This window comes from Canis lupus, chromosome 5, assembly GCF_003254725.2.
Source record: "Canis lupus dingo isolate Sandy chromosome 5, ASM325472v2, whole genome shotgun sequence".
NCBI lineage: Eukaryota > Metazoa > Chordata > Mammalia > Carnivora > Canidae > Canis > Canis lupus.
In genome coordinates this window covers 65,455,783-65,477,050 of record NC_064247.1, presented here as the reverse complement: position 1 = coordinate 65,477,050, position 21,268 = coordinate 65,455,783, and the positions used below count along the sequence as shown (strand labels likewise).

Below are 21,268 nucleotides of genomic sequence, written 5' to 3'. Positions count from 1 at the left end.
CTCCATCTCGACTTCAACATCCTTGGAAGAGGCAGATCCCAACTCTGGCTCAGCCCCTGCTTCCTCCTGGTCATCACCACCCATCCCCAGGCAGGGGCTGTGACCACAGGCCACCGTGTTGGGCCTCCCACGCTGCCCATCCCAAGGCCACGTCAGTGGAGGAACAGGTGAGCCAAAAGGTGCACATCACTGCTTCTGTGGGGAGAATATCCAGATCATTCCTGCACCTGGAATTTGGCGCTTAAAAAAGGACACAAAAGACCACCAGCAGGACTTAAAATTCTGATTGTTTTTCTTGAAAAACAAACGAAAAACTCTACACACACACAAAAAAAACCCCTGAACTCCCCACCCTGCACCAGCTAAGTGCAACAAGTTAGCCACGGATGGGAAAAGAGAGACGTTATGCCACACACGCCTTTATGCAGCAGGTGTCCTGGCCATGCTGCTATAGCCAGGAAGCACAGGGACGCATGGGGACGCCAGGACCACGGGACACTGTGTAGCAGCAAGGATGGACGCCAATTCTGCAAATAAATATACACGGTGCCAACAGAAGCCTTAAGTCAGTGACATATCAGGTCAGGATGAGACAGCAGAACCACTAACAAATGCTTGCTGGTTATGATGGTTTGCTTTAAAAAAAAAAAAAAAAACTAGTATGCCCGACAAACGTTGAGTACTCGGGACCCCTGTCAGTAGAGAGCGGTCAGAGGAGTGGAGTCTCCACCTTGCCCAGATTGCCACCATGGAAGTGTCGCCCGGTGTCTGCACGGCTCCTTCCAAGGGGCCCTGGGCTGGGTGGGGGGCAGCGGCTCCAGGAACTGCAGCCTGGACCGCCAACCCGCCTTCACAGCATGCTGCAGAACTGCCCGTGAGCCCTCAGTGCCCCCACCTGGTGAGAAGGGACCCCCGCCCATCCCTGCAAGACTGATGATGCCCCACTTCCCCACACCCGCCTACAGGAGGCTGGGGCGGGCCGCCGCAGGAAGGCTGCCATGGTCCGGCCGGGGCCATGGGGCTCCCTGCATTCTTCCTAGAGCCAGCCCTGTGCTCTGGCACAAAGCAGGAGGGACAGCTGGCTGGCTTCTCAGCCTCCTGAGCTGCTTTCAGGCCCGGCAGGTCACATGGGGGTCCCGGAGCCCAGAAGGAGGGCCGCAGGCCATGCCAACGCTCACGTGGCCCTGGGGACAGCAGCCTCTCTGGTGGTAGCCTGATGTCCAAGGGCTCAGCTCAGTGGTCAGAGGACAGGACAGAGCCACCCAGCACCGAAGATCAGGGCCTGGCAAGGTACACTGGCCTCAGCTGCCCACCCCCGGAAGGAATGGGAACGACAAAGACAAGCCTGAGGAGTCACAACAGCCTCCAAAGCAGGTGTAGTTAGAGTGGCCCCAGCTTCCCAGCAATGGAGTCAGACCTGCGGAGGGCTGTGCAGTGAGGGCAGCACCCCCACCAGGAGCCGGAACCAGTTCCTGGTGGTTTGTTGGGCTGCCGGCCAGCTGGCAAGGCCAGGGAAGCCCATTAGGGGTCATGGTGGCTGCCTTTCTTATCTGGTTTGTCATAGAAGATTTTGAGTGTTGAGTCTCTGCCTGGAATAACCATAGGTCAGTCCCAATACCGGACGGAGAACAGTCCAGAAGCAGTGCTACCCACAGCCCACACCCAGTGGGCACAGGGGTTGCCCGAGTCTTCCTGCAGTTGTGCCCTTGCACACAATGGCATCCAGGATGGGATGCATGAGGTCAGAAGCCTGGTGTGTCCTGGGTGACCCAGGGCTAGCCTGGGAGCTGGTTCTGCTCTGTGGTCCGGTGGCACACACGGGTGGGAGCTCAGGACGATCCGGCTGCCCGTGACCTCTGCTCAGGGCCCCCACCTGCGTAGACACCAGGTGCAGAAAGCCTCCGTCTGCTGAGCTGGGGACAGTGTCACTCTCTGAAGGCAGCTGTTCTGGTGACTTTCTCTTCTCTCTTCTGGGGGTCGGGGAGGGGTCTACCTCTGGGTCTTTAAGGCAAAGAGATCTAAGTCCCGAGATTAGTTTCACTAAAGTCACTACGTCTACAACAACAAAAGAAAGCCAAGCGCTTGGTCTGGGCTGCTGTCTTGTCAGTGCATCTCTGAGGTCCGCACAGCGAGGCCGGAGTCCTGGTTGCTCTGCTCGTGGGACCGGAGTGTTTGGTGCTCAGAAGCCCTCACTCCCTGGGTGACGTGCTGGGCCGGGCACGGTGCTCTGCACCAGCACCTGGTCCCTTGACACATATCACACACTGCAGGGGGTGTGGGGGGACAAAACTCCCCCTACTCCTTCTCATTTCTTTAGAAAATAATCTCTTGGTAGCATCAACTTGACCCAAAATTTAAGTTAAAAAAATAATACAAATAAAGGTGGGGAGGAAGAGGGCCCAACATGGCGAACAGTCAGTCTGTGGAGGGTCGGGGGCCTGGCCTCTTCTTATGCTCATGGAGGTAAGGATGGAAGTTAGCTTTCTAGGACTGAACTCGTACCAGTGTTCACTGTGGCCCCAGCCCCCTGACCTGGTGGAGGGACAATGAGGGGCGCTCAGCTGAGCTGCCTGGATGACAGGACCAGAGTCGCTTTTCAAGGGGGTATGAGATGTTTTAACAGGATCTTTGCGCATTCTCTTTCCGGCAGCTTCCTGGCCCTTCTTGCTTACGTCTCCTGAGGCACCACCTGCATGAGCTTCTGGCACAGGACCGTCGTGGAAACTGTGGGGGGACAGCGAGTTAGGTCAGGGGCACCAGTGGGGGATGTGGGCTGTAGCTCACCCCATCCCCATGGCCACATTGTCCAGGGCTGTAGGTGCGGCCAGAAACCCAGGGCTATATGTGAAAGCTACTGAAGCGCACATGTGCCCAGGGCCCGTGGGCCTCCCCGCCGCTGGGTGCCAGCCTGCACATCTGCCCCGACTGTGCAAGTCACCCAGCTGGTGTGGCCGAGGAACCTAGCAACAGGCAGGCTTGGGCCCATCCCCGAGCTGTTTCAGAGCCCAGGGCCCTTCTAAGGGTCTGGGCAGACACCAGGTCGGGCAGCTGGCAGGCCCTCCTCAGGATGACCGCTGCTGGCCCATGGTCCTGCAGAGGGGCTAGAGCAGGTGCGCGAGTCCCAGGGCCCAACAAACGCCTGTCATGCACAGACTGCAAGTGCTCACTGTGGGCGATTTCAGGAGGGAGGGGGTTCCTTGCTGTGGCGTACTCTAAGATGACCGACAGGCAGGTGCCCATGAGAATGCGGGATGGCCACCTGGTGTGCACTGACCGGGGCGCAGCCCACAGACCCCGGACTTGCCTAGGAGCCTTTCACTTCAGACATGATTGCAGGAAAGGGTCTTAAATGGGACTTGTCAACGGAGCCCAGGACTGCACTACCAGGATCCTTCACTGTCCTCTGCCTTTCTAGGTCAGCCGGCTGTGTTTAAGCTGGCGACAGACGGTGGGGTTTCATTACTTGGCAAGAGCAGCCTGGTTCTCTGGAATCCCTTGTTTTGAGATTAGCTGGTGCCAAGCTGAGCGTCTTATCCCTGAAATACGCGGGCCAGACGTCACTGCCAAACACACCACAGCGCCCTAAACCTCAGTCAGCACAGTCAACACCCGCTGCCCAATTCCAAAGGCTCAGCCTCACTGCCGGCCCCTCGGCCAGGGCCTCACAGCCACCTCTCGGCGACCCTGGCTGACCCTGGGACCTGCGCTGCTCCTCAATGGAGGGGATAGATCAGAGCTGCAGAGAGCCCTGCTCTGGGGCACGGCATGGAGGGTCCCAGAGCAGGAACGGAGGGAGGCCCCAGCAGGTACTCACAGATGCCCTGGAGGAGCCACTTGGGCTTGTTTTTCCACCAGACCCCCAAGAAGTAGACCGGCAGGCCACTGAGGATTATGGTGAAGCCAATGCCACACTCCACGGGGGTCTTCCAGAAGGAGACGGCGATGAGGAACAGGCAGGCCAGGATGAAGAATACTGGGAGGGCCAGGTTCACCTGGGGATGGGTGGGGGGGACGGGAGGTTGGAGCTGATGCCAGGCAGCCCGGCACCCCCTGCCCACACCTCCCACTGTCTGTGGTCACAAGTCCTGTCCACCCTGCTGAAAGCTCTGCATCTCCTGTGCCCTCGCCGGAAGCATCTTCTCCCTTGGGATCCCCGGGATACAGGGTGTGCTCCCTGCTCTGAGCCACTCCTACTTCCTGGCCGACCTAGGAAGGGCTCTGACCTCCAGGGCCTGTTCCAGCCTTTGCTGGCTCCAGCCTGCCTGGTTTTCCGAGTGGACCTCACCTCGTTCTCCCAGCATGTGCCCTGAGCACTTGGAGCCGGGCAGTAACCACTCAAAACACAGAGGGTGCTGATGCATGAGGGAAACACCCAGCTCAGTCCCTGAGGCTTCCCAAGGTCAGGGAAGGTCAGCCTCCCTGGTTCCATCCCAGGGTGGAGACGTTTGCCCAGCACCCAACCCACGGTCACCCAAAGGAGGGGCCCGGCACTGCTGGGAAGGCCGTGGGCACCCGCTAATAACACAGCAGCACCCGCCTCCTCAGAGCCCTTGTGTGGACAGGCGGGGCCGCAGTCTGCACACCACAGGCACACGGCCCACCCACAGAGTTCAAGGCAGAGGAGCGGCGTCTGCTTCCCCATGCCTTCTGCCGGGCAGGCTCATCTCCACATGCAATCAGTCTGTCTACACGCTGGTGTCTACACACCGGCAGAAAGCCCAGGGGATGAAGGATGAGCAAGGGTTCCCCGAGGTCAGCCCACAGGGCATGCCCCACCTGGCCCTACTGGGACAACACCCACCACAGCCCTTGCTAACAAGGGGACAGTGCCCAGCTTGTGTCCAGGCTGTGAGAGAGACAGCGCCCACCACAACAAGGGCCACAATGACCCAGGCCACTGAGGCTGCCTCGGTCTCCCCAGAAGAACCCCTGCTGGACCCCACTGGTCTCTGTTGAGAGCTGGGGGGAGAGCCAGGGAGGAGGCTTGTGGACAGGTGCCAACTGTGAGGAGCCATGCACCAGAACTGGACAAGCGACGGGGCTGTTGGCCAGTGGCCACTTGCTGGCCATGGTGTGCACGTGGGGCTGTAGCTGACCTCTCAGCAGGAGTGCAGGCTTCACCAATGCCCCTTCTCAGAGAAACAAGGTCACCCTAGGGCCTAGGGAGCTGGGCCCCAGTATGGAGCTGACAAGGGCCAGCACCCTTCTTTCTTCTGGGCTGGCCAAGGCCAGGGTGGGCACTGAGGCCAGCTCCACCTCCGCCCACCTGTTCTCCCTCTTGCCCTGGCACCTGCCTCTCCCCCCACCCCCCCCCCCCACCTGCCCTGCGGTGCTCATCACGCATCCACCTGGCACTTTCTTACTCACGTCTTCTCCCCTCCTTGGAATAGGAGCTCAAGGGGGCCAGGGACACAGGGATCTAATTTGTTCTTTGATGACCCCCAGCACTTAAGAAGTTCTCGATAATAGCCATCAGGTGAACTAGGTATCCCTCTGTCTAGTTCGAACACAAGTGTGTTCATGTGTATCTTGCTGGATCCTTACCAGGACATTCTGGAGAAAGTACCCTGACCGCTGGTTTGCACTGGGAAGATGCGGGCTCAGAGGAGGACAGTGCCAACCCAGGACTCTGGTGGACACTCAGACTCTGTTTCTGGGGTGCACAACTCTGCCGAACCCTTGACCGGCCCTCGGTGTGCCGTAGCCCGTGCTGCCCCGGATCAGCCCACCCCTCACCTTGATGGGCCGCTCTAGCTCAGGCTTCTTGTAGCGAAGCCACAGCATCCCGGCGATGGCCAGGGCCACACAGAGCCAGTTGAAGAAGCTGAAGAAGTTGATGACGGAGAAGATGTCTCTGGAGAAGGCGTAAAGCAGGGTCATGATGCACTGCAAGATGAGAGAGGGGCCAGGTGAGGCCTAGGTGGGGCCCAGGAGCAGGGCAGCCTTGAGGCAGGGAAACCACGCTTGCTCACTCTTGTTCTGAAGGGGAGGTCTGGTCTGAGCAACACTTGGGCTCTCAGAGAGCACAGCCCCGCAAACAGGATTCAGTCGGTGCAGAAAGGGAACACCCAACCGCACGCTGGCTGCAGCGTTACTGTGACACCACGAGCTGTGGCACATTCAGGCACTGCACGCCATGCAGCGGTTTCAAAACTAAGATCGAACTCTGCAGCACCTTAAAACTCAACCAAGAATCACTGGATCCTTCTCTCTTCAAGAGGGGCCAAAGCCCTCTGTCCCTGAGTTGGGCTGTACCTGTGGACTTGCGCTCCTAACACAGAAAAACACAGTAGTGATGGAGCGTGACTTCTGAGGCCAGGTCACAGAAAGTGTGGTGGCTTTCTCCTTTTGCCACCATCAGCTGGCACACTCTGGGGCGCCTAGCACCATGTCGTGAGGACGCTTACACAGTACCCATGGAGCCACATCCTGCAGCAGAGGAACTGTGGCCTGTGGCTGTGTGGGGAGCCATCTGGGAAGAGGCACCTCCAGCCACAATCGAGCCTTCAGTTGGGACAGCATCCTGACTGCCATCTGGATCTCCACCTCATGGGGAACCCTGCACCAGGGCAGGACTCCCAGAATCAGATAACAGGCGATTCCCCTTTCCCCCGTGTGTGGGGTGCTGTGCTGCAGCGGCAGAGAGCTCCTAACACTGCGTATACCCACACAGACAGACGAAGACGGGCAGAAGGAAGGCACGTTGTAACGTGATCTCACACAAAAGCGGAGGCTGGGCGTGCTGTGCACACCATGAACATGCCCACAAAGCTCTGATATGTCTCTTCAGACAGCTTTTGCTTCACACACTTCCAGACTGTTTAGAGGTCTTTTGTTTTACAACCACTGCGCATAGTTTTTGGAATTAAAAAGAAAAAAAAATCCATGAAGCACAAGGTGAGGAAATGCTCACACTAATTATCTGTGCATCTGTGCTGGCCTCAGGTGGACAGTAGGGGACAGGCTTCATGGGGAGAACGTGCAGCCTCCCTCCCCCGGTCTCCTGCGGGGGAGCCCCTCAGACAGGTCCTGAGGGACATGCCCGTCTCCTGTTTCAACCTGCTTGCATTCCCCCGGGGACAGAGGACAGGATGCCGGACAGTACCGCTCGCTTACCGTAAACACAAGGGAAGGCATGGGTGTCAGCAGCTGTGGGTGGATCATGGAGAGGATGGAGGGCAGGTGGCCCTCCCTGGACCCCACGAAGAACAGCCTGTGAACAGGAGTGGGCATTCAGCCTTGCCACCATGCACCCCAGGCAGGGCAGGGAGTGGGAGGGCCCAGGCCCAAGGGCTGGGCTCCCTCCGGGGGCTTCCTGGCATCCCTGATGGGCTCGGCTGGCGAGGGGGGAGACTCAGCCTTCCTTACCTCCAATCCCCCTGGGCAGGGTTTTGAAATGAACCCATGAAAGAGTCCAGAAGGACACAGCTGTGTCACCTCTGGGCAGGGTCCGGGGGTCAGAGTAGAGTTCATGGTTCCCTCATTTCTGTATTACTCAAACATGACAAAACAAAATCCAGAGCACACATGAGAAGGCAGTGTGTGTGCACTGGCTACCCACTGCGACAGCGGAGCCTCCCACCTCCCAGAGCCTGGGTGACAGCTCACCTAGAGGACGTGAAGAGGGACCCGTTGACGGAGCCGAAGCAGGACAGGCCCACGAAGACAGGGATGATCCAGGACATGACTCCCAGGTGATAGGTCCCAAAGTCCTAGGCAAACACTGAGCATGAGCCCCGTGGCCCTGGGGCTCCCCAGCACAGGGCTCCATCTTCACCTGGACGACAGGTGTCCTCATAGCCTAGCCCTGGCACATTTCCATCTGCATGGCTTCCTACATGCTCATCATGAGACGTCTACACATGGAGTGACCCCTGGGGGTCTGGACTTTAGGGGGCAGCCCCAGAGATGGGACTTTGTGTATTAGCACAGGGCCCTGCGCCTCACTCCCTGTCCACACTCTTGGGCACTCCTCACCCTGCTATATGCCAGGCTGGCCACGGTCTCCCCCCATCAGCACATCTGCTCCAGAGGGGAAGGGGTGCACTGCTGTCCCTGGCTGAGCTCCTGGTGCCCTCCCAGAGCAGGGCTTGGTGTTTATCCAGAAGATGGAATGGCTGGTGCTCCAAGAGCTGAGTCCACCAGCTCTGGGGCCACCCGGCTTGGTCTGAGGGCTGACAAGGCACCCAGCCAGCTGCCTCCATGGGGCCTAGGTATGCTGCGCCCCGCCGCTAAAGCCAGTGTCCAGAGTGTCCAGCAGAGGAGGCTCAGGATGCACCCAGGCCGCGGATGGGGCAAGGCCACCCCGCTGCCCCTCCCATGCTCAGGGCTGGAGAGACCTTGCTTGCCTGGATTCACTCTAGGCCCAGCTGTGTTCAGGGCAGGACCACCGCACATGCTGACCTAAATCTGGCCTGGGGAGGCTGGGCACCGACACTCTCAAAGACCCCATGAGTCTCACATGAGCCAGGGTGAGGAACGAGCACCCTACTCTTTCTGGGGGTTGGCAAAATACAGTTCGACCCCTCCGAGTAGGGTGTGGTTCGTGGATGGGAGGGGCCGGCTCAGAGGGGGCAGGTGGTGGGCCTCTCAGTGACCTGGCTGGGCTGGCAGGTGGCATCTTACCACAGCCACAGCCTCTGACGTCAGCATCTGCTCTGTGGACAATGTGGTGAAGTAGGCCAGGTTCGTCAGCACGTACACCAGGGTGACGATGGGGAGGGAGATGATGATGGCCAGGGGCAGGTTTCTGGAAGGCACAGGAGGGACACATTATCAGAAGGCAGCTCGGCATGCAGCGGGACCAGATGCCTCTAACACACGGTGGCTGGGTCCTGAGCCTCACCGCGTGGGGAAGGTGGTGAGTGGCGAGACTGTTCCCGGCCCGGGTGAGTGGCTGGAAGCTGGCAGGTGGGTGGCTGGGTGACCCTGGGCCAGCAACTCAAGCCCTCCAGCCTTGTGCCCTGATCTTGCAGGGGAGCCTTGTTCCAGGTCACACGGCCACCGTGCGGCCAGTGTGGGGACAGAAACCAGCGCCCTGCCCTAGCATGGATCCTAACCCCAGAGCCCCCGGAAGGTCTTGCGCTCGTCTGAGGCAGGGCCCCTGGGTGGCCCGGAGACTGAACCAGGCTCCCTCCCTCCCTCAGAGAAGTCTCTGTTCGTACCCATACCTGTAGGGATTGATCATCTCCTCTGTGACAAAATTCAAGTAATTCCTGGAATTGAGAAAGCAGAATTTAATTATACGTCCCTCCCACCATCACTGGGGGGAAGAACACAGATCCCACGGGGGCTCCTCCTGGCTGTTCTGGGCTCATGGATGGGGATCCCCGCACCCACCTCCAGAAGCCCCTCGGGGAGCAGCTGGGGACACAGGGGACAGGAGGCATCATAGCAAGGGCTGCAGACAGGCCCCTCGCTCCTGGGGAGGAGACGTCAAGAAGCTCCAAGCCCAGCACTTCGCGTCTAAATGCTTTATGCACGTCAACAGAGGTCTGTCTATAGGGACAGCTTCTCAGGGGCCCAGGTGCGCTGCGAACAGTGCCCAGGGCTGCCCCGCACGCCTTCCGTGCTCTTCTGGGTTGCAAATGGCTCTAAGAGGCTTTCCCACCACGCTCCGAAACTGCCCACAGATGGCCAGGAGACCGGATTTTGGGATACTTCAGGGCCCACCCACCATGTGTGTCCCGAGGGCCAGAGACCCAGACATTCTAGAACTTACCATCCCCCATAAGCAAAGAGACCACTGTACAACGCCAGCACAATGTTTCCCACGTCCAGCTTGGTGCCCTCAAACGAAAACTTAGGATCCAGATTGGACACATCACCTGGCAAAGGCCAAACAGACAGAAAGGAATGCCGGGTTAGAGAGCACTGCAAAAAGGTCACACCACAAATTCTGGAATGTTCCTGGAGCAAAATACAGTCACAAACAAAAATGCCAGGGTGAAGGCTTTCCACGGCAACAAATTGAATGCACCTGCTGAGCCAGCTAGCCACAGCATTCCCAGACTTACCCGGGGTCAGGAGCAAGCAGACGCAGGTGAGCAGGATTCTGCTGTGACCCAGGGGACATGACCCCCAAGAGGCCCCTAGCTCACCCAACACAGGGAGGCAGCTCCACAGACCCTCGGCCATTCCAAGTGCTAGCCGACCGCCCAAGAGCTGGGGGATGGGATGCCCCAATGGGCCAGTGCAGGGGCATGTATGCGTCCACCTGTGGTTCATGCAGGCAGGAGCAGGGGCTGATCAGCCTTGGTCACACTCCCTGCAGAACCCGTGACATGTGTCCCAGCTCAGGGGCACCCGGGCTCGAGTCTTTGATTCCCCTTAGTGCTGGGAGAATCTTGGGCTGCTAACCCCAAACCCAGGCTCCCTGCTTATGTGACAGAGCTCAGAGTGTGACCCATCCGCAAGGGTCAGCACGGAACTTCCTGAAACCGACTCAGATCTGTCCCTGGACACGCTGCTCCTGAGAGACTGAAGTGGCCTGAGGGGACACAGGGATGTGCCTCTGGGAAGCATGGTGTCTGCAGGGACATTCAGCGCAAGCACCTCCCAGACAGCTGTCCCTGGGGGCATCGCAGCCTCAGTCCTCCTCCTGGGCAGACGGCACCAGGGCCCTGCACAGCTCCGCCCAGCACTCTGCTGACCGTTTCAGCCAGGAGCGGCTCAGGTGCCCCCATCTCTGCCCCCACCCTCTCGTTGTCTCTCTGCTGTGTCTCCCCTTTGTGTCTATCAGAACACGTGACACTGGATTTAGGGCCCACCCTGATTCTTCCCACAAAGACATCTGCAAAGACCCTTTCTCCAAATAAGGGCACAGTCACAAGTCCCTGGGAAATGGGTGTGTGTTCACACCCGACCTGGCACACACAATGGGAAATGTGGGTGTTGGGAGGGACTCTGGCTACGGGGGTTCTTTCTGTGGCTCAGCAACACTGTCCATAACATGGCTCTGGACGCTCAGGCCCAGAAGCCCTGGCTCCATAGTGAGGGGCCAGCCCCACACCTTTTCAACACCTGGCTCCCCTGCTTGGGATGGCTGCAGCAGGGACATGTACATGAGATAGCAGGTGCCCAGGGACACAGCCAGCCCAGCCCCTCAGCCCACCTGCTAGTGGCCAGCCTTCCAGGCACACACAAACCTGGAGGGGCTGCATGCTTGGTCGGGTGCGGATCACTAGAGCACTGCAAAAAGGTCACACCACAAATTCTTCAGGGCTCTGGATGTGAAGGTCTGTGTCCCCGTCCAGCTGAGAAGCCATGGGCCCAGGCTGGGCTGGGGCTCGGGGGCCCCACACGGGTCATTGTCACCCATGGTGGGTGGGTCTGTAGGACCCTGGGGAGCCCAAGGCCTCCCACTTCTCCCAAAGGTGACAGCCTCCTGTTAACCCAGAACAGGACCCGGTGGCAATATGGGAGGAGGTTTGCGGAGGGGAGCATGGAAGGGAGCTTCCCATAAAGCCCTGTCATCTTATGCAGCAGAAGCCTGCACTTGCAAAGCAGCTCAGGTCTCCAGCACACAGTGCAGTGGGGAGGGGCAGGACGGACCCCAGAATTCTTGTTTCTGGATCTGCCTTCCTGTGGCATTCCCGCCCCCGCCCCGAGCTTGTTTGCCCGGCCACCACAGGTCAGCTTATGCCTTTGATCTCAAATCTGAGCTGGGAAGTGGACATGGGACCTGAGAGGCGCCCAGCCCCCACTGCCCTGAGGCCATGGTCTCATGATGAGATGCACAGGCCCCGGGGTGGCCGGCACCTCACCCAGGCGCATGGGACCTGTCTAGGAGGCCCAGGTCCTGGGACTGCCTGGTCACAGGGTAGTCAGCAGCCTGGGTGGCCGGGGGCGGTGCAGAGAGCTGGCTCAGGACAACATACTCTTCATCCAACAGCACCCAGAGCCCCTCTGGGCTCCCTCCTGGTGGCTCCCCCATGGAAACAGGCCGGAATGTGCACTCCCTCACACCTGCAGAGCACTGCCACTTCCCCCGGCCTTGTCCACGTACGTCTACTATCCAACAGCTAGAGAAACGGTGGCTCAGGCTATCTGCCCTGGGGCTGGGCAAGCGCCCACGTGCATGGGATCCAGGACCACGACTGGAGACTCACCTCGTGCTTGAGCCCGAGTCTACACCACCCCACTCCTCCCAGAATGGCCCGGCTGCCCCTAAGAGTCTGGAGGAACCCGCTGAGACGGCTCCCACTCCCCCAGACTTGCTGAGGATTGCAGGTCCGAGTCCCACAGCCACTTCTGGAGCATGGGAGGCTTTCCACGATAAAGGCCCCTCCACGTACTACACGGGTGTCTGGAGCCTATACTTTCTCATTGATCTACTCCATTTCCTACTGAAGTACACCTCTATGTATCCTGTCTGTTACTCAAAGTAAAGTTTTTTTCCCCATATGTAGTGATATAGATTTTGGTGCAGCTGTTAAAACTGGCTCCCACCTGAAGTAGTGACACTGTGTGTGCACATGTGTGTACCGTGTATTCACGTGTGTGCACATGTGGGTCGGAGACATTCCATGCAGAGGGATGGCTGTTGCTTTTGTGGCTTTGGGGTTCCACCAAAGCCTGGTACAGGAGATGTAAAACGTGGGTGCCCAGAGGGTCCCTGGCTACCAGGGGTACAGCACTGGGGCAGGGATGAAATTCAAGGCGAGTAAGAAGCAGGTGCTTTCAGCCTCGAGAAGGTCTGTGCAGCCTCAGTTTCCCACAGGCGCTACTCCCACTGTGGCTACCAGCTCAGAGCTGGGACATACACAGTCGTCTCCCTGAGATGGTCATACTGGGGGTGGAATTCCTGATGTACAACAGTACTGTCTACATTTACAGCCTGATTTTACAGCATCTAAAACTCCAAGAAAATACTAGCTGCCCTGACCAAACACAGATGGAAGGATCTCCCTGGGGGCCTCAGCCAGTCCCCTCCCAAACAGCCCACAGAGACTTCTACTCCTAGGACAAGTGTGGCTGGGCCATCTGCTGGGACCTTCCCTGGTCATCTGAGAGCCCATTACCTGCCTGCGAGGTGCCCCAAGTCCTTTGGAGGAAAGCAGGCAGCCAGGTGCACAGAGGGACCACACTCCCAGACCCTGCAGCACTGAGCGTGACCGGTAGACCCAGTTTCTCCCCTGGCGTGGGGTGAGGGAACATGCAAAGCTCTGCCAAGGATGTGGCTGCCAATCAACCCTCTGCCAAGTTCCTCTGGGCTGTCACTCACCCGATCATCTCCCATAAACGCAGCATGCCGCACCCTAGAGACAAGGGAGGGATCTGCAAGTCAACTGTCCAGAGGGGGAGGCACACATGCGCCCCTGCAGGGCTCCTGGGTTTGTTCAGACTAGCCTGTGTTGGACACCAGCCCAGAAGGGAGGACCATAGCTTCTCCAGGCTCCTGACCAAATGCCGGCCAAGCATGCTGCCCCTCCTTCTCGAAGGCACCAGGGAGCAGGCACTGGGTCTGGGTGGCCGCTAAGAGACAGGGGCCACGCCTGCCCTCGCTGCCCTGGTGTCCTGCTGGGGCTGGAGCCCTAACTGCAGGGGGGCTTTAAGGAGGTTTGCAGAATTGGCAGGAGGGCCCACCCATCTCCAGGCTGGCTCCAGCGAGAAGCGGGTGAGGCAGCCACACCTCTGCTTCATGATGGGTGTTAGCAGCTGCGCCTTGCCCAGGGCCACTGAGGTGGTGAGCAGGGGCGCAGAGGAGACGTGGAGCCCTCCTGGGGGAGGGCAGGTTCTAAAATCCACGTGTAGTCCCAACCACCCACCTGTCCTCTGCAACCAGGGGGCATTTGGCGATACCTGGAGACACCTGGGATTGTCAGGGCTGGGGTGGGGGTGCACTGGTGCATGGAGGCAAGCAGTGCTGCTCCACTCTCTGGGATGCAGAGGGCAGCTAACCCGGATGGCAGCAACACAGGGCAGGGCTCTGCAGCTCTGGAGGGTAATGACACATGCTTGGCCTACAGGCCACGGCTCCCACAGTCGGGGTGCATCGGACACAGATGAATGACAAGTCCCCCGGAAGGCCACCGTGCTCCAAGCTACCCTGTAGCTCTATGTCACTCCGAGAGCAGGCAAGAATATGATCGTGATGGGCAGAGAGAAGTTCAGGTCCTCCTGCTGGCTTCAAGAGTGGGGGATAAGCACCTCAGGACCCCACAGTTTAACGGAGTCCCCTGTGCCATCACCCCTTGTCTGGGGCTTCTATGCAGACCTCAAAGCTACCTCTAACCTGCTGTCCAAAGAGAAGGGAGGTCAGCTCAGGGTGGGTTCCGACCCTCTGCTCACCTGCATTGCAGGCAAGTGCCCCGTAGCCCCCGTACCTTCAAGTCTGCCTCTTCCAGCCCTAGAATGCAGCCACTGACAGTACTCTCCCAGAAGGGCCGCGGGAAAGGGAATGCCAGTGCACAACCAGATGCTGGGCCTGTTGGCAAACTGCAATGTCACAGCAGGGCCTGCCTCCCGCCCACTGGGACCCCTTTTGAGAACTGGGGTAATTGGGGTGGGAATGCTCCAAGGCCCCAGAGGACAGTCTCGGGGAAGCCAGCCCAAATTCCTGTGTCACCCAGACACAGCCCCAGGAACCATCAACGGGTGTCCAGCAGCTCCGAGCACGTGGGGACAGGAGTGGGCCTTCTTCCCGCCCAGGGAGCGTGCCAGCCCCATGGCTGCTGACTGGACCAATGCTCCCCACAGGGCCTGCCTGGCCTCTCTACATGGGGGAAAGGCCTGGTCTGATGCTCATCAGGGCTTCTCCAGGGCCCCTGGAGCCTGTCAACGTCCCGATCTGGAGACGGGCGGTAGAGGCAGCAGCAGCAAATCCCAGAACCTTGGGGCTGGCGAGGCCCCAACCCACCCACTGCTTTCCCATAGCCAGAGCAGCCCTGGGGCACCCCTCCTGGGACAGGAACACTGTGAGAAAGTCAGCCCCAACGGGGGAATATCCACCATGCTGGAACCTTCTGCTTCTGGTCCCACTCTATCCCTCTGGGGTTCCATGGGACACTCATTTATGTCATGAGATGTGAACAGGGTCCCCCCAAGAACTCGTGTCAACCTGGAACCTCTGAATGTGGCCTGGTTTGGAAACAGGTCTTTGAAGATGGAGTTAACGTCAGGATGTGGAGATGAGATCACAGATGAGGAGAGGGCCCTGAAGCCCACGACTGTCCTTACAGGATATAGGAAGGGGCCACAGGGATGAGCCAGAGAGGTCCGAGAGGTGCAGCACAAGCTCGGGGACCATCAGGAGCTGGGCTGACAAGGAGAGATCCCCCAACGAATTTCAGAGGAGTACAGCCCTGACATTGGACTTTCGTCCCCCAGAACCATGAGGATACAACAGGACATTGTTTGCAGACGGACCCCTGGGCCTCACTCACCAGGTCAGACTTCGTGGTTTCCACTGTGTGTGGATGTGGCCAGGACAAGGTGTGGCCTGGATCCTGCTTTGCAATCACCAGCCAAGGGAGGAGGTGTTTGGCCTCAGGCTCCTGCTCTGTAGAATGGGCTGTCATGTGTGGGACCACAGGCTTTGGGGCTCTGAGTCCCACCTGGCGAGTGAGCTCTGTGTGACTGGTGCTCTAACAGGCTTGGGCAGCCAGTATGGCGACGGGTGTCTGGTTCTGTCCTCGGAGAGGATGCTCCTCTTTCCCATCTGCCTACCCCGGGTTGAACACTAGGTGTCTGCTCGCTGCCCGTCCTCTGGCTCTGCCTGATGTCTGCCAATGGTAATGGGGCAAGAATCTGGGTTTGGGGAGGTTGATGGGAGGTCAGTGCATGCTCACCTGTCCAACACCTGTCCCTGGAGGAGCTGGCCCCATGGAAGCCAGCAAACCTCCAATTCAATTGGAAAGGGCCTTCTCTCCCCGGGAAGGCTACAGGAGACCCCTGAGACCTAACCGTGCCCAGTGCAGGGCTCTGGCCACCACCCACCATTCCCCCTGCACTTCCGTCCGCCTGGCTGGCTGCAGGGCTGAGCCGAGGGCCGCAGTGGGAAAGAGCCCAACTCTCCTGACTGATTTCATGCCGCAGGGCAGCACAAGCAAAGCATGTGATCTCAAATCTGTTATGATTCTGGATGCTGAATTAGTGCAGAGGCGTGCACAGGCCCAACAAAAAAGCTTCAATTAAAAATTATCAAAGAACAGAGGCGCCTGGATGGTTCAGGCAGTTGAGTATCTGACTCGTGATCTTGGCTCAGGTCATGGTCTCAGGGTGGTGGAATGGAGCTCCCCCTCATCAGGCTCCGTGCTTGGGCGGCGGGGGGTGGGGGGTGGGGGGAGTCTGCTTGGGATGCTCTCTCCCTCTCCCTCTGCTCCTTCCCCTGCTCACATTTTCTCTTTCTCAAATAAATCTTTAAAAAAAATTACCAAAGAACATCCAGGGGAAGAAACAACCAAACCTGCCTCGATGTCTTCCCACGGTGGCCCTGTGATCTGCTGCTCTGGATGGACACTCAGTGAGGAGCAGATAGGCCACGGGACACCAGCCACCAGGTGACGACCCTACCCTACCCCACGGCCCCATCCCTGCTCCTGGGACACAGGTGACCAGTGTGGAGAACCAAATCCTGGCCCTACATGGCCCCCTGCTAGAGCACCCTGCAGTCCCAACATGACCCCAAGCCCCTGTGAAATGGGCTCTGAAGTCCTCTGCAAGGGGAGACCTAAGATGCCTGTCCCCTCCCTCAGGGAGTCCACTTCACAGGGCTGCCTGCTGTAAGGGCTTGCCCCTTCCTGTTGGGCTGTCTCCTGTGCTCCCCCAATTCTGAGATGACCCTGTCACTTTGGGACATAGGAGATAATCAACAGGGGGTTCAGGAGCCTCCTCTTGCAGTGCAAACCACACGCATGTCTCCTGGCGATTGGGGCCAATGTCCCAGCAACAGGGTGAGCTCATGGGAGCTGTGCATGGCTTGGGGGCAGGGACCTGGGGGGCAGGACTGCTTGATGCACAGAGACCTGGCCTCCCACGGCCTCCTTCCGCAGAGGATATCCTGCTGAGACGCAGTGTGGGAGGAAGGAAGCGCTCTAGAGGCCGTTTTTATCTGTACAACTGGGCAGTCCACACTGTAACCACTCTCCCACCGATGCTGCAGCGAAGCAAAGGCACAAGGGTGCCATTGTGTGTCCTCTGGCAAAGACCTAGGCAGAGGGACGCACCTTCCACACCCCACTCCCATCTCTGGTCTTGGGAACAGCCTGACCATAGGCTGTGGCCCCTGTGGGATATCCTAAGTAAAGAGGTGACAGATGTAAAGGGACAAAGCAGGGCGAGGCAGCTGGCAAGTACAAGCCTCCCACTCTCTCTGCCTGCTTGTCTGCAGCCTCCTTGGCCCAGCCACCCCACCCACAGATCTGAAATGCTGACCTGAGCTCTGTCTCCCTTTCCGAAAATGCTGGGAGCAAATCTAAACACCTCACATGGCGCCAGGCCTGCATGCCCGACACTGTGGGCACCCCTACCCCCAGCCACAGGGCTGCTGAGCTGCTCCCACATCAAGATCCCAGCCTAGGGCCATGCAGAGCAGTCCCTTTGTCCCCGACTCTGTGCCTTCATCGAGCTGCTCCCTCCCACCTCAAGTCCTGGTCTGGGCTGGCGCCCCATCCGCCTGTCTGAAATTCTCCTGTTCATGTGCCGTCTGGTATCCCCACCCCACAGCTGAGCTCTGGCCAACAAGGCCAAGTCCTAGTTGGGGCTGAGTGTAGCATCACACTCAGGGCCTCAGAAGGTTCTGGTGAAAGATTGTGGGAAGGACAAATGCAGATTGCTCATGGGTCTCAAGGGAATGAGCCCAGCAGAGGCCCAGTGGCTGACTGATGGCCAGCTGGGCTCAAACCCCCCTGCAGCCCTCGGGGCCCACGGGTGCTCGGTGGGGGAGGAAGACCTACCCCCTCAGTGCCAGGTGGAGCGGGGCAGCCAGGGTCTGTGCAATGATGTGGCATAGTCAGAGGGTAATCTGAGCAGCACTGAGCCGCACCCCCATCCCAAGGGTCCGGGCCCTCCTGCCCCAGGGATACAGCAATGGGCAGCTGCCCAAGGGGAGAAGAGTCAGACCACAGATTCTATTGGGGAAGGAGGTCCACGGTGTGTCCCCAGAAGGGAAGGCATTCATCTGAGATCAATACAAATCTCCCCAAGAAAACCAGGAGCCATATCCCATGTTCAGAGAAGAACTGCTTCAGGGGAGGATGTTTTCGACAGCAACAGAATGATAAACATATTAGGTATTCTAGTTGAACAAAAGCTCTTTGCTATCCCCAGCAAAATTTGTTTTTACAAAAGTCAGGTCACCCCCTGCACATTCCTCATCAGCCTGTAGCTAATCGTACTGCCCGAGCAAATACCTTCGCAAGCAAACCTTCTATCAGATGACACGCTTCCTGGCTGCACAGTCTTGTCCGCCAGGTCCTGCCCGGCCAACCTCTTCATGGCGCTGCAGGGTTACTTAGCCTGACCAGGGTCCTCAAGACTCGAGAGATAAGCAGGAAGACAAAGTCTTGTCTCCAGAGGACACTGGACCCTGGAGCCGTAGAAAGGCACTTTGGGTGCTGGGGAAGCATCCGGAGCAACAAAGGCACAGACTCAGGCCAGATCCCACCCCTCTTAGCCCTAGGGTCAGCTCACCCAGGGCAGGAAAGTAATCTAACATGCTCCCAGGCTGAAGGTCAGCTCCTGAAGCAGTGACCTACCTGCCACGGAAAGTGGTCTGGAAATCAGGTGGAACTCTCCCCTCGATGCTGATGACGATCATGGCTCATGGGTGCTGGGTTCTCGTTAGGTGCCAGAGCCAAAGCTTCACATGTTTAAATAATCAACAGAGCCCGTCTGCCCGAGTTATCTGGATTCTTGCTTCCATGTTACTAGGTCAGTGTAGACCGGCAAGTGGGCTTCTCTCCCGCCCAGTGGGCCTGTATGTTCCTGCATCATGAATACCCCCCCATTGAGGCCCACAGCCTGTGGATGCTGGGTTCATACAAAGTGTGGGGCCCCGCATGGCCATTACAGCAAAGGGAGGAGAGAGCCTGGAACCACAGAGCAGATTTCTGGGTATCAGAGGCAGACGCCTGGAGGACACCGCAGATACAGGCCATCACGGGTTTTGCGCCCACTCAATTCATAGCAAGCCAGCACTGAAGCACGGGAAGAGGGTGGCTGGGGTGAGGATGCCCACAGAGGCCGTGTGGGGTCCCCAGCACAAGAGGGGCACACAGCCCTGTGTTGGCAGGGGATCTTGGAGGATGCAGACCCAGCCCATGTCCTGGCTCTTTCCACAGGAGCTGCTCTGAGCTGCCTCTGAAACAGGGTGAAGCAGCTAGTGGCACCACTGCAGAGCTGGGGGCACAGGATATGGGAAAGTATGTAGCCTTCCCATACCCCAGGGCTCTGAGAGCACTCAGGGACACAGAACGAGGCCGTGCCTCTGCATGTCCCCCCCACACACATGGCTGCGCATCCTCATGGTGACCCTCTGTGAAGGGGCCCTCAGAAGGTCGCCTGGTGCCAGCCCCCGTGGGATCGCTGGTCTGTGAAGGCCAAGCAGACGCCCACCCTGCTGGAGAAACCATACTTCCATTCCCAGCACCGAGAGGACGTGCTGCCACCAAGTGCCACAGCATGGGTGACCCACACAGATAAGACAAAGTGGTGGACCATGGGGGAAGGGTCAGCATGGCCCAATGCTGGGGCTGGGATATCCTCCATCCTCCCCAGGGACGGCCACACTTCGCCCAACAGGCACTGAGATTTGTGTTCCCATGTGTGAGATCTGCCTCGGGAACAGTCCCATCCTGCCTTGCTCTCCATGTGCAGGATGCAGCCCTGAGGTCCCTCTGTGAACCGCCGTGTCACCATCCTACCCCTGCCCTCCTGTGTGGGTAGGAGTGGCGTTTGTTGGGGACAGGGTGGGATTTAAATTTCTGGGTGATGTTTAGCCTCTGTGATGTCAGCACCTCTCACCGGACAGTGTCACTGGCTTGTGTGAAACCCCGCCTGCTGGCACGGCAGACTTTTGGCCAGGGGCAATGGGGCACGGGGACCACCTGCCTCCCCCAGCCCAGCAGGGCTGCACAGGACACCTGTCAGGGCGCCCAGAGCTTGCACTCACCCTTCCCGATCTGGATGAAGCCAAGCAGAATGATCAAGGCCAGTGCCAGGAGCTTGGCGGCAGCGAAGGCATCCTGGACCCGGGTGGCGGCCTTCACGCTGTAACAGTTCACGGCCGTGAGCAGCACTGTGGAGAGAGGGCAGCAGTAAGCTCCGTGGGACGGGCCACAGGGTATGCGGGCAGTCTGGCGGGGGGCAGCCCCCCTAGTGGCTCTCCCTTCTGGGCCTTGTTCTGCTATAACCGATGGCTCTCCATGCTCAAGGTCAGAGGCTGAGAACCACACTTCTTGGCTCAAAAAAGCTATGATCCCACATGCCCCTGGCTGCTATGAAGAGTTTTAGTGAAGGAATGTGAGCCTCCCACTGACCCCAGCCACGTCCTGCCCCACCCCTACCCCACCTGCTGCACCTCAGAGCCACTGGACAGAGCTGTGCTCACCAGGCGGGCACCTCTCACCATTTCAGCACAGCTTAGCTGTCCACACAGCCCACCAGGTTCCTTTCAGTACAGAGAACCTTCTAGAGTCCCACAGGGGAGACCGGTGAGGAAGGTACTGTGTAGCATGAACCCATTCCATGAGCCAAGAGGGGGTACCGTGGGGGCAATCGTGACACATGAAACTGGGACTGCAGGGGAGGCGGAGCCCAGGGTGGGGGTGAGGTGGGCCCAGCAGGTACAGGACAACAGGCCAGCTCCCTGGGCCAGCTCCAATCCCAGGGCTGTTTGAACAGCAAATGCTACCAACCAATCACAGACGGGGGGGTGGAGGGGGGTGGACATGGGGCTGGGGGTGCAAGGGGGCACAGTGGGCCACTAAGCCGAGCTCCACACATGCCCGGACACGCACAGGCAGGCCCCCCGTGAAACCCCCAGGCCCTGAGCCAGAGCAGAGCCATCCATATGCTGATGTGTCAGGTGAGCAGGGACTGTCACAGCCACTTACAGTGAAGCAATTCTGTACAAAAGCAAAGGCAACAGGTACGTGACACCCAGACCTTCCATTCACTGTTTCTGCCTGGAGCGCTCTCAGGTGCTCTCTGCTGCTGGAAGGCAGGTGCCCGCCATCAGGGGAGTGCTCACACCAGGAAACCTGCCTTTCTGGGAGGCTGGGACTGACCCTAACCGGCAGGCTGTGGACCTGGGAAGGACCTGTCC

At 58.8% G+C, this 21,268-nt stretch overlaps 1 protein-coding gene across 1 annotated transcript in view; it reads right to left on the bottom strand.

Moving 5' to 3' along the window:
• Positions 1–269: 269 nt before the first annotated feature.
• The window catches only part of SLC7A5 (solute carrier family 7 member 5), a 32,502-nt gene continuing 11,503 nt past the window's right edge, over positions 270–21,268 (bottom strand). The window contains exons 2-10 of the mRNA XM_025427063.3: positions 20,114–20,239; positions 9,722–9,827; positions 9,171–9,215; positions 8,626–8,749; positions 7,609–7,712; positions 7,117–7,213; positions 5,737–5,886; positions 3,815–3,992; positions 270–2,724 (exon numbers count right to left, since the gene is read on the bottom strand). Of these exons, the coding sequence (XP_025282848.3) occupies positions 2,669–2,724; positions 3,815–3,992; positions 5,737–5,886; positions 7,117–7,213; positions 7,609–7,712; positions 8,626–8,749; positions 9,171–9,215; positions 9,722–9,827; positions 20,114–20,239 (986 nt within the window). The 3' untranslated portion in view covers positions 270–2,668. The remainder of the gene's footprint in view (positions 2,725–3,814; positions 3,993–5,736; positions 5,887–7,116; positions 7,214–7,608; positions 7,713–8,625; positions 8,750–9,170; positions 9,216–9,721; positions 9,828–20,113; positions 20,240–21,268) is intronic.